Consider the following 13,476-nt stretch of genomic DNA (forward strand, 5'->3'; position numbering starts at 1 on the left):
TCTGCATTTGATAACGCCAGGAGTCTTCAGGCACCAATAGCTTCTGCGTACAGCACTGATTTCTGAATCATGATTTACATCAAGGGCTGCTGGCAAATACTGTAAGCCATGTTTTAATATTCCCTTTTACTGCTAGAGGGCTGGAAAGTGGGAGGGGCAGTGAGGAGTGAGTTACTGATCACAGCTAACCTTACAACACTCACCTAGAGCATGCATAAAGAGAGGCAGGCGATGAGACGCTGAGACGTTCTGACTTAATGCTGGGTAACGAAACAACGCATAAGACAGTGTTCCAAGGAAAATAACAAGTGTCTTATTGGGTGGATGAGAGAGAAATAAACCTCACGGCCCACACCACATCTAGCAAATTAAAGGGAGAATTGACAAGCAAGAAGGTTTTTAATTCCAAGCCTGGAAAGGCAGCGGAAGAAAACACTGAATATTCAGGGCTGAAAACCACGTTGGGAATTTCTAGACAGCAGAAACCGGTCAACTTTATCATCTTTTTTATATATATATATATACGCATATATTTGCAATTGTAGGATGGAATGGACATTGCACTCAAAGTGACTTAAAATAAGGACACCTATTAAGAAAGAAGAGGTATTGATTGTTTTTTTCTTCATTAAAAAAAAAAGGAGTGTGAGAAGTATTACAAGGATATTTTTTCCTGGACTGGGGAGATTCATCGAACTAGAAGTAATCCTGTTTTTTTTTACATTTTGCTCGCCCTACACTTTTAAGTGTTATTTCTGAGTATTTTTCCTTTGGACTGGCTGGCCCAGACAGGTGTGAGGGTGCCTGTGTCTTTAAAGTTGGTGCAACTGACTGGGCTGTCTCATCGCCTCAGTGGGAAGGTGAGTCAAGTTCCGCCTGGAGAGTCACATCGGTGACAGCAAAGGGTCTCTCTGTCACCTCCCCACCTAAAAGGACCTGTCTGTCACTGCTGCTGCCAGTGGCTGTGAAGGAGCAGCAGCCCGAAGCGAGGAATATGCTGCTCTCATCTGCAGGGGACATCATGCTGCTTCTCTTAGGTATGTCATGTCACGTTTCCTGGCTTATGCTGTGTTCACCCCAGTGGTCAAACATTAAAAAAAAAGTAGTGGTACTGTGTCCGCTCTCACAAAATTCAGTGACAGGGTGAAGATGTGTTGGACCTTGCTGTTGAAGTCATGTACAATATTTATGCTCCAAAAGTTTAAATAGAAGTTTAACTTTAGATTTGGAAACAAAAAATGTTTTAAAGAAAAAAAAAAAAAGTGGTGGTACTCTAGGTTTGGATATAAAAAAGTGGTGCCAAATTTGTAGTCCCTAGTCAACATTACTACATTAGCACTGGTTCATGCGGTTTAAAGGTGTTAACCCTTTTGCTTCCGGCAGCAAAATGGTTAATGATCAAAAACCACCTGAGGCGTTTTTTATGCAAATATTTTTACATTTCTTTCTTTTTGGGCTATAAAAAAAATAGCTGTCATGGGAAATGCTGTTTTTGCTATATAGTGATTCATTATGGGGGGGGGGAATATGTATCAAAATCAATGCGGTTTATTACTTTAAATCTTGGGAAGAATTTTCTCTGGCGTCTGTGTGCGACTGCGTTAGATGTATCAAGATTGTTATTTGCGTTTCCGATATCTAAAGCTGGACTCTTGGGCCCAGGGGATAATGTCACCTCAGAACCAGCACGTTTCATTGTCACAGAGAGGAAAACTGAAGCAAATACACATTTTAATACATCAAATTATAATAATGCACTCGTAACTGCTCCTATGACTCCTCCCTTTACTGCTCTAACTTCTATAATTCCTGTGCTAACTACTCTAACTCCTCCCCTTACTGCTCCTATACCACCTCCCCTAACTGCTCCTACTGTAGTGCCGATGAGTATTCTAAAACAAATCTGGGGCAATCACCAACAAGATCCAGGTACATGCTGGGTACATGCTGCAGCATTTCTGTGACATTTCTGCAGAATGGGAATGCCAGGGACCCCTGCTGTGTTAATCCGATGGGCCATTAGTACCTGGATCTTGTTGGTGATAGCCCCAGATTTTCCAAGGCAAGTTTTAGAATACTCGTCGGCGCACCTGTATAACCGTCCCCAAATCACTCGCTGAGACGCAAGAGCGGCAACATGTATGTAAAGCATCTTCATACAGTAAAGCACATGGATGCAGCATGAAATGTGTGCATGAACCCAACATCGGAACCTCCACTTATTAATAGTACATATCTCCCAGTGCGAGTAATGAGTGCCTAGTAAGATAACAAGATGAAAGGCATACATACTCTTTAACTAATTTATGGACCAATGTACAAGACTTCGAAGTGTACAGTACATTGTGACTTCACGTGACCATACCTCAACAGCTATAACATCTGTACCATATATTTTACATTAGCTATATATAGACAGAGAGTTTTAGTGTGAAAATGACACTTGGCTGCTTAAGCAACTGCAATGAAATTAGCAGGGAGAAGATCTAAAGGCCATTTCAAGTTACTTTTGGGGCTGGATTTGTCCTTGAATATATATATAAAAAAAATGTTTAAAGAAACTCCTCAAACTGCACTGCACTCTTATGGTGCAAACCTTGTGCACAGCGAGTATGTTTATCAAAGTCTATCCACTTGTGCCCAGATAGCACCAGATTTAGCCTGGTGAAAACAGATTAACTTGTTTGCACCTTAGTGAAGTCTGCGTTAGCCTTGACTATGGAGAAACCCTGGTGAATAGATATCCATGGGGGTTTTTTTTTTCTATTCCTGGTCCAATGTCTGGAGACTGATGTGACTCATAAGAAGGAGGATGACATGTGGGGCGTGCCCAGTCTCCTGTTTGCTTTTAATTTGGTGATATTAAATGGCAGAATAATTTGGAGATTATGCCCGGAGTAGCTCCAGCTTAACCCCTTTGCTGCTGCAAGTGTCAGAGAGCAGTGGCGAGTATCGCCATGGACAGCAACATTGCGGGCTCAGTCTCGCTTTGGTGGCATCAGCTACCCTTTGACCCTTGCTCCGCAGTGTGTTGCAGGCACCTCCGGCATCAAAGCGGTTAATAGGCTGAACAGTGCTTGTATCGGTGTCATACCACTTTGGCACATTTGTAGGTGTTGGTAATGAAAAGGTTAAAATGGTTAGATGACCCAGCACTACAATGTGCCTAGTAATGGAACCTCTGACCTGCTCCTATACAATGTAAGATTATGTGATGACAGCTCTCTCAGCCTGGATTTGGCAGACTGAAGAAGCCAATTCCACTGAAGTCTGTAGGGCAGTGGGTGTGTGTAGGAAGGTGATCCTATTAAAGTCTAGAGTGCAGCGGATGTGTGTAAGAAGGTGATCCCATTGGATGTCTATAGGGCAGCGGATGTGTGTAGGAAGGTGATCCCATTGGATGTCTATAGGGCAGCGGATGTGTGTAGGAAGGTGATCCCATTGGATGTCTATAGGGCAGCGGATGTGTGTAGGAAGGTGATCCCATTGGATGTCTATAGGGCAGCGGATGTGTGTAGGAAGGTGATCCCATTGGATGTCTATAGGGCAGCGGATGTGTGTAGGAAGGTGATCCCATTGAAGTCTACAGGGTAGCTGATGTGTGCAACAAAGTGATCCCATTGAAGTCTACGGAGGTAACCGATTTGTATAAGGAGGGTGGTCCCACTGAAGTCAGTGGGGCAACTGATGTGTGCAAGAGTGTGATCCTACTAAAGTCTATGGGACAAGTGATGAGTTTAAGAGGATGATGCTATGGGAGTTTACAGCAGCAACTACATGTTTAAGAGGTGAACCGTGTGAAGTCTATAAGGTTTCTGACCTGCATAGGAGAGCAATCAGTACTTTTAAGAGAGCGATCCCATTAAAATCTAATAGGGCAACTAATGTATGAAGAGGAGGGTCACACCCTCTCAATGATGATAGCTTGAGGTTAACAGCTGTAATGAGATGCTTAAAGGGGCAGTCCCTCCCATGCCAAGTTAACTAATGTCTGTGACATGTTTAATAGGTTAAATATAGATCAGTGCTACATATTAAAAAAAAATACAAATGAAACAAGTATTTGACAATATATGTATACTTTTGTTTTACTTTTCCATGATAAACTACTTTGTAGTATTTTTACACTGTATTTAATGTCTGTCATGAGGAGTATTCACAGACACAGTTAATCCACACGTTTTATTGCTTTGTATGAATTTATTGTGCTGCCATCATTGGTCAAACAGATAAAGGGGAAGGACAGCGCCATTAGAATTTCATAAGAGCCTGTGAAAATAAAGATGTGCTCATTTTTCATGGGAAATAAGCGACGTTTATTTGCTCACAATGTGGCACTATCCTTTTATAGTGAAAGCTGAACACATTCAATTGGCGCATACAGCAGGGCCCCGCTCATATAGCAGGGCCCCGCTCATATAGCAGGGCCCCGCTCATATAGCAGGGCCCCGCTCATACAGCAGGGCCCCGCTCATATAGCAGGTTCCGTTCATACAGCAGGGCCCCGCTCATACAGCGGGTTCCGTTCATACAGCAGGGCCCCGCTCATACAGCGGGTTCCGTTCATACAGCAGGGCCCCGCTCATACAGCAGGGCCCCGCTCATATAGCAGGTTCCGTTCATACAGCAGGGCCCCGCTCATACAGCAGGGCCCCGCTCATATAGCAGGTTCCGTTCATACAGCAGGGCCCCGCTCATACAGCGGGTTCCGTTCATACAGCAGGGCCCCGCTCATACAGCGGGTTCCGTTCATACAGCAGGGCCCCGCTCATACAGCAGGGCCCCGCTCATACAGCAGGGCCCCGCTCATATAGCAGGGCCCCGCTCATACAGCAGGGCCCCGCTCATACAGCAGGGCCCCGCTCATACAGCAGGGCCCCGCTCATAGAGCGGGTTCCGTTCATACAGCAGGGCCCCGCTCATACAGCGGGTTCCGTTCATACAGCAGGGCCCCGCTCATACAGCGGGTTCCGTTCATACAGCAGGGCCCCGCTCATACAGCAGGGCCCCGCTCATACAGCAGGGCCCCGCTCATACAGCAGGGCCCCGCTCATACAGCGGGTTCCGTTCATACAGCAGGGCCCCGCTCATACAGCGGGTTCCGTTCATACAGAAGGCCCCGCTCATACAGGGGGTTCCGTTCATACAGCAGGGCCCCGCTCATACAGCAGGGCCCCGCTCATACAGGGGGTTCCAGGCCACCGCCGCCGTAAAGCGGGGCCCTACTGTACTGTACTGTATTGTACCTTTGAAAGCAGATGCAGAGCTGTAAACCGACTGTTTGGCTGACAAAAGGCATCTGACATGGAGTTGCGCACGCGCAAAACTGTTGCTTAGTGACAGCCGGATACTTTGCTGCTGAGCGCGTCATGCCGAAAATCGCCGGAAAAACGGAACAAGCGCTGAACCTAATGAATATGGGTATACATTGGGAAGCGCTGTATGAGCGGGACGCCGTAAAGCAGAGCGCTGTAAAGCGGGACCCTACTGTATTCAAGTTCTGTGAAAACCATTCACACAAATGTTCAGGTTTCAAGCTAATTTTTGCTAAACCCAACTGGGAAGCACAACCTATTCAAGAGTAGCTGGCAAGCCCATTTGGGGAGTAGTGTGTAATTAGATGCCTTATTTACGTTATTTGATAGATCTTGCCTCGTTGTACAGCAGCGATTCAATGGTTATAGGAGCATTCAGGGGCCACTGACATGGAAAGCAGCACACAGCCTGGTATAGGCAGGGGCCCGGCCAACCACCAAACAACTTGGGTCAAAGACTTCAGTCCTGGGAAAGCTGGCGGTGAGGCGAGAGGAATTAGGAAGGAGTTCTGCAGTAGAAGGGGATGGAGCTAATTCTGGGGTACAATGGGTTCCATATTCCAGCCTCTCCATTTAGATCAAGGATCTTCAACTTGCGATGCGGGGGTCAAAATATGTCCCCCAAAGCGCCTCTGAGTCTAGGACATTTGGTCGCGGCAGTTTTGCAGTGACCAAAATGGCCACTGGCGCGACTCTCGCTGCCGGAAGCTGCCGATGACGACCACTTCGTCGCCAGCCGCTATGGTAAGGGGTTTACTAACCTTACCACCCTCAACACCCTCTACCCTAACCCCCAAAACCCTTAAATGAACCCCCTACCCTAACCAATAATAAAACTTGCTTTTCGAAGTGGCCAAGGGTCCAGCAGCAAATCGGCTGCCGCATCCATTTGGTCGCAACCAAAATGTCCCATTCCGCTCTGAGTGACCTTTGTGCCGCTCCTGATAATGTCACTGCAGTGTTCAATGTGCCAATTGGATTTATTTCGTTATTTTTACACACTCACTATACAGCTAAAGGTTCTTGGGGGTGGGGAGGGAGAATGTGTGTGTGTGTATATATACATATATATATATATATATATATATATATATATATATATATATATATATATATATATATATATATATATATATCATACATTTTAAGTTATGGTGAGTGAAAAAAGCAACAGAAAACCTCCACCGTTAGCATATAGCCAATAAAGAATATCACTTGTGCGCACATATATATATATATATATAATTTCTTTTTTCATTGCGGTACCCTTCTGCTTGTAGCACTGGTCTACATACGTTGTGTTAAAGTATGTGCTCTATGTAGAACTACAGTTTTGACCCAAAAAAAAAGGTGACTGTTCCACAAATTTAGCAAAGTTGAACTTGGAGATGTCTTTTTTCAACCTCATCTACTATGTAACATTTTTTTTTTTGAGGAAAAAAAAAAACCACAACAACTGTTCCCTCCATGTCGTAAACAAAATATATTTTCCCAAAGCTTATTAAAATAGGACGTCCACAAAGCTTTGCCCAACAGATTTCAAATGATCTTCACAGGCCTGATGTATCTGTTAGGGTTAAATGTATAAAGGTTACCTTGCACCTATTGTTTTAACCACATTTACCTAATCTCGTGGAAAATTGGCAGTTTGTAAACTGGTTAAAAATACAGGCAGTTTGTGGATGCGGACTCAGAGTAGCTAATTATGCTGCAGTCATTACCCAAAAAGAGAAGGGGTGCACAAACCAACCAGACCAGATTATAATGAAACAGTCCTGAACAAATTAGAAACCTCTGCCTTTTTACATGGCCGATAAGTAAACATTTCACCTAAAAAGGCCATTGAATCTTTCTAAAGGAAGCCGACCACACTGAAAAGTGGTTTGAGAAAAAAAAAAAATATATATATATATATATATATATTTTGGCCGGTTATTGGGACTGGCCCTCTAAATATGATGATGACACCCACCCACTATTGCAGCCTTTTCATGCACTGCACAATTCGGAAGCTTGTTCCACAAGTCTAGTTATGACAGACATGTCGATTCTCACCGATGTTCTGACTCACTAATGTCGCGGATACAAATCTGCACTTTTACATTAAAGAAGCAGTCCACACTGATCACAACTTATTTTATAATATGCATACATATCTACCTCTCAGACAGGTCTGCAACCCTGCTTCTCCCCCATTATCTCTCAGCATACAATGCATACTGCAGGCAGGGATTCTGGGTAATGACATCCAAATGAGCACTCAGTGTCATTACCCAGAATCCCTGGCTGCAGTGGACAGACCCTATCAGGCGATCAGGGTTGCCCTGGTGGGTCGCTACTGCGACTCCTCAGCTCCAACTTCCGGGGGCTGCAGTCACCGTGCCGGCTTAGGACCGCTCCTCACCCTAAGGTGAGAGAGGGGGGGGGGGGGGTGTTTTACCTTCTCCGGATTGGCCCTCTTCTTGCAGCAATGCGTTTTCACGGCAACCCAACAAATGACGCTGCAGGAGAGACGTTCAAGGAAATCCACCCTTGAGTGGAAGCGTTGTATGCCAACAGATAATGGGGGAAAGGCCAGTGTGTGGAACTAAGGTGAAGGGTTTGTCACTTTTTTACTCACCGTGACTTTGTGTCTGGACACGGACGGACACGCACCTTTCCAAATGTTTTTAAAAATATCTCGTACTCCATTCGGGAGATAAGCTTTTGAAATATTAAGTGTCGGGAGGTAAAGGTGCACAGTGCAATGTAAAAATGACTATGTTAACCTCAGCCGCCAGAGAGAGAGAAAATCTTTATTTTTGAAACAAATAAAAAAAAAAAGCAGAACCTGTCAAAGGGGAAAGATATAAACATTATAGAAATTAAACTGATTCGGGGGGGAAATTGCAGCTTGAAATGCCATTTTCTGATCCAGTACCCCCCAAACCTCACCCATTTTAGTTGTTAGAGATTGATATTTTGGTTGTGACAGATGATTTTACAAAGCAGTTATTTATTTATTTTTATACAAAAATGTTGGCCCTTCCCTGAATAAATGGATTAATTGTTCTCCTGACGCACAGAGTTCAGCATTTAACACCGTGATTGCTGCACGTGCATGTTGGATGAGTGCTAGTCCAGCTAAAGGGCAGGTCTCTCGTTCAGCGTTTGAGAGCAGCAAAGACATTATCCCATAATCTGTCGTACACAACAAGGCTCCATGAGGAGCTGCATAAAGCTACAGTTCCACTGCCTAGATAGATATATCACACACACACACTTATGTTTTTCACAATATCAACCGGGTTCCACAAGAGATGAACCGCGTTCTGGGGGGGGGGGGGGTTACTCCCCTATAGAAAGATAAAAAAAACACCAAAAACAATCGGGGAAATTAAGCTGGGTTTCAGATTGGACAGCTGTTCAAATGTCAATTAAGACATATATAGCTAAAGAGGCTCCGCAAAAAAACCAGTTCAATGTACTGTAACCATAAAATTTTTCAAAAGCAATGACATTTTTTCTTTTTCTTTTCCACTCTCCCAGTCTTTTTAGTTGAATTTTTGTATTAGTTATTTTATACGCTGTCCCAACAGTGATGTCATTATTGTTTACCCCATTAAATGTGAATATATATATATATATATATATATACAAATGTAAATACAACTGTATGCTCATCTGCATGTCTTAGGCAGGTCTGCAACCCCGCCTTTCACCATTATCACCCAGCACACAGCACTTCCACTGCAGCAAGGGATTCTGGGAAATGACATGCAAATGAGCACACAGTGCCACTTTTTGCTTCATTTGCATGTCATTTCCCAGAATCCCTTGCTGCAGTGGAAGTGCTGTGTGCTGGGTGATAATGGTGAAAGGCAAGGTTGCAGACCTGTCTAAGACATGCAGATGAGCATACAGTTGTATTTACATTTGCATATTTGCTTTGCTGTGGAGGGTTTTTGTCACTTTTTTTACTCACCATAACTTAACTCAGTATATATGTATACATGTATATGTAATCCAAAAGTAAAATGTTACCCTCTTTATGTTCTGTATCCAATCCCCACTTTTCTTAAAGAAAATTCAAATAAAGAACAAGTTTACAAAAAAAAAAAAAAAGTAGTGGTACTCCTGAGGTTGGAAATAAGAGCAGCAGTATTGCGAGTTTGTAAATAGTTCCTCGCATAGACCTCTGAAATCAAACCCTTTCATTATCAGAATGACCAGCAATGCATCAGTGAGGTTAAGGAAGGTGTTACTGGCCGAGCGCTTTCACTTCACTTGCACGCTCCGTATATACGTGCCATTCGGTGAGGCTGTGCCTTTAAGAGCGGTGATGTAAATTGCTCACATCACCCTGCATTCTTGTGATGGCAGAGCGGATTTCTCATGATCTGCTCCCTCCCTTACACATGGCTACTAGGAGGGGAGGAAGAGAAGGTTTAGGGACAACTCCCCTCTTTGGGAATGGGAGCAAGAGGCTGGGTGACTCACAGGAGTGGGCGGTTACTCAAGGAAGAGTCAGGCATTAAAAGCATTCCACCTGTAGGGCCCACACCTTAGTACACAGCTAGAATAATAATAGCTCATAATGTGGAGGTGTCAGAGATGCACAATCTATTAACCCCTTCGCTGCCTGAGGGGCAATGTGTTAAGGGGTCGGTTCCAGCTAGGACCAAAGTGTTCAACGGCATTATCTATTCCAGGTGATAGATTTTTGGTGAAAAATTACATCTAACCAGTATTTTGAAATTATTATATTTTTTTTAACCTGGATTTCTAAACACGGTGAGCTGAGATTTTGGGAGGAGTTTGATTTCCTCTGGCTGCTTCTTTTTGTCTTATGATCAACAAGAGTTTGCACGGGCAGAACTCCCCTTCACCACATCTTGGTAGGAGAAGGGTAGAGAGCCCTAAGAAATGTAATTTGTCATTCAGAGAAACAAGTCAAATATTTGTTTTTAGCACAACTAGACTAGTTCAAGGAGGCCAATGATATTGAGTGGAGGGACTGCCCCTTTAAAGCCATGTATGAATGATTCATAACCAACATTTAAAAATGCCATTCAATGTTTCTTAGCATCAGACTTCACTGATAAAAATCACAAACTGCCATTAAAAATGCCCTTTTTGTGCGTCCAGAACCCTAAATCTCACATATTGAGACCCTAGTAGGTTGGATCTCTGAAGATTTCCTTGGTCAGACAATCGTTTTGATCGATCAGATAATGCTGTTGATCCTCACGTGTACATTGGCTAATTAATTTGTACTTTTGCAAGGAACTGAATTTGGCAGGTGGAATGTTATCTGTCAAACTCGTTAGGCAAACAGGTAATTGTATGCATGCAAATAATAAGCAGGCTTCCCATCGCTCATGTTACAGGTGCGTATCAGGGGCCGGTCCTTACCTGGAATGTATTGTTTCATTTCAGAGGCCGCATTGCCAGAAGGACACAGGCAGGAGAGAGTTAATCCAAAGCAGAGATAAAAGATGGTGCAGATTTGACATTAAAATCCTAAAAATAGACAAAGGTTTAGTCCCACTTAAAGGGGCAGGCCATCTTTGAACCTGCAGTGACATGTTTAATTTCCAGAGAAACAGAAGCAGCCAAATGTTTTGCTTTTTATAAAACTGTTAGAATAGTCTAAGGAAGCAGATTAGTTTTGTCAATAGTAAAAAAAAAAAAAAAAAAAAAAAAAAATTGTTTTCTGTCCAGCTAAATGGGATTGCACCTTTAAAAGCGCTCTTCTAGCTCCAAACCTGGCAACTTTCACTGGTTTTCCGTGTGTCACAAAAATCGGCATCTCATAGGCCCCTATTTCATATTCTGTGAAGCTGCTTCCCTGTCCTGGAGAAGATTGTAGTCTCATTTAAATAAAGCGGATCTCTTCTCCAGCACAGGGAGCAGTTTCATAGCACGGGGTCTATGCATCAAAGAAATTTTGGAGCAAAACCGGGACATTTTTCATCCTGCCCCTATGTATCATAGCATTTTGCCCCAGCTTGTGACTTTGGGAGTGTCAGTAGGAGGAGCTTACATGGTGCACAGATTATGAGATGCATCTTATCTGAAAGCAGCAAGAATTTTTTTTTATATATATACAGTATATAGATACACACACACACACAAACACACCACACACTCTGCAGCCCTCCTCTACACCCACACACACTGCAGCCCCCCTCTACACCCACAAAACACACAAACCTTTCCCCTCCCTCTCCTGTGCAGAGCTCTGTATAGGCAGGGTGGGGAGGAGTCAGTGGCTTGCTGCTGCCTCCTGTCCAATCACCTCCCCTGTCTGAGTGCTGATCTCACTCTTTGTGAATGAGAACTGAAAGCTGATTGGCTGAAAAACTTGGCAGGGTGCTAAAAATTCCAGGCCTTATTGATTGGTTAAAATTCCAGGCATTAACCAATCAGAGAGCAGGGATTTCAATAATGCCTGGAATTTACCAGCTTTAGCCTATAATCAACAATAATGCTACTCACTCTGCTGGAGTTGGATTAGATGAGATGTGAGTCAACGGTCAGTCCTTCCCAGGACCAAAGTAAAGTAAGGGCAGTGGCATGTGTTTAAAAGGAAACGGGCACCAACAAAAAAAAGGATTTAAAAATAATTTCCAAATGTGTTAATAATAATTTATTTCTCAAAGTCACACAGTCCCCAAACCCTTACAGTACAAACTAACTTTGGTGCATGTGACACAGGGGGATAAGGTGACTTGCCCAAGGTCACAAGTATTGGACACTAGGATTCAAACTAGCAAACTTCTTACCACTGAGATCTTTCTTGGTAGCTACTATTCCCTGCTGATGTTCAGAGCTTTCCTGTGCCACTGAGCCACCTTTTCCCTTCACAGTCTCCTTCTGGACTGACTAACTCACCCTGCACTGTAGGCCAGTCTTTGTGATGTCATAATGATCAGTGCTACTTAGTAGCAACATGGCCCTCTGGCCTCCATTCAACATGCCACTACAGGAGATTGGACACTGGATCAGAACTGGGTTCCCTACACGGAAAAAGAAAAAAATGTTCTTTCATGCGGGTTTCGCTCCTGTTGTCCTCACCTGACTTTCCATCGCAGGGTGAAAACATGGCAAAAACAAATCTAGTCTGGGGTCATTTGAAGGCTCAGTCCCTCCTGGGACCAAATGGAACTAATGGCAGTGGCTTGTTTATTAGGTTAAATGTAGATGATTGGTATCTTAAAAAAACTCAGGAATAAGTATTTCTACATATTTATTTTTTTTAAGTTGTAATGTTTCCATGGGGAAAGTAAAGCATTAGAGGGTTTTACAACTTACAAACGTGACATGGTTGTAGGCTTAAAATGTCTTAATGTATTGAATTAAATGACCAGTATTTATGAAGAAAGAATACAGATAGAACACATATTAATGTACTAAATTATTTGTGACATTGGATGTAGGATTGGGGCCTTTTTGTCTCTTGTTGTATACAGTTTGGTCACAAACCCAATATACTGTAGCACTCCAAGTGAAATATATATACCGTATTGGCCCGAATATAGTACGGCCTCGCACATAAGGCTGCGTCCATAGAAGGACAGGCAGCACTGAGCCGTGTGGACGCTCCACGATGAGCCCCGTCAATGAGGATGTCTTGAGAGGGGACTCCCGCGAGCGTCCGCAGGCGTGCTGAGGCGCTGGGATTTTCAGCCGACAGCAGAACCTGTTTCTGAGCGCACTGTCGGCTGAAAACCTCCAATCAGAGCGAAGCAGGTCAACATCACGGCGCTGTGACGTTGACGTCGGCGTAAGTAAGTAAGTGACGTAAGTGCCACACCTCCCCCCGCTTCCCGATCCCCTATCGCGCACGCTGGCTCGTCTGCTAGTTCATGCAATCGCTCCTGATTGCGCAGATGAGCCTCAGCGCCGAGGAGTGCGGCTCCCCCTCTATGGACGCAGCCTAATACGACCCTAAAGTTTTGAAGGTGTTCTACATGAAAAATAAAGGGTGTTAGGCTGCGCATATAATACAAGTACAGTTTTCGAAAGGGCATTTTTAGGGAAAAAAATAGTACTATATTCAGCCAATACGAGATATAATATATATATATATATATATATATATATATATATATATATATATATATATATATATATATATAATCACCACGACTATTAAGGTTATGGTGGGTAAAAAAAA

General features: G+C 43.5%; 1 protein-coding gene across 1 annotated transcript in view; it reads left to right on the forward strand.

Annotated features, from left to right (window-relative positions):
* Window positions 1-204: 204 nt before the first annotated feature.
* Window positions 205-13,476, forward strand: part of TGFA (transforming growth factor alpha) — a 48,929-nt gene continuing 35,657 nt past the window's right edge. Inside the window, exon 1 of the mRNA XM_075601327.1 lies at window positions 205-1,037. Coding sequence (XP_075457442.1) covers window positions 995-1,037 — 43 coding nt within the window. The 5' untranslated portion in view covers window positions 205-994. The remainder of the gene's footprint in view (window positions 1,038-13,476) is intronic.

The sequence above is a fragment of the Ascaphus truei genome, chromosome 5, assembly GCF_040206685.1.
Source record: "Ascaphus truei isolate aAscTru1 chromosome 5, aAscTru1.hap1, whole genome shotgun sequence".
Classification (NCBI taxonomy): domain Eukaryota; kingdom Metazoa; phylum Chordata; class Amphibia; order Anura; family Ascaphidae; genus Ascaphus; species Ascaphus truei.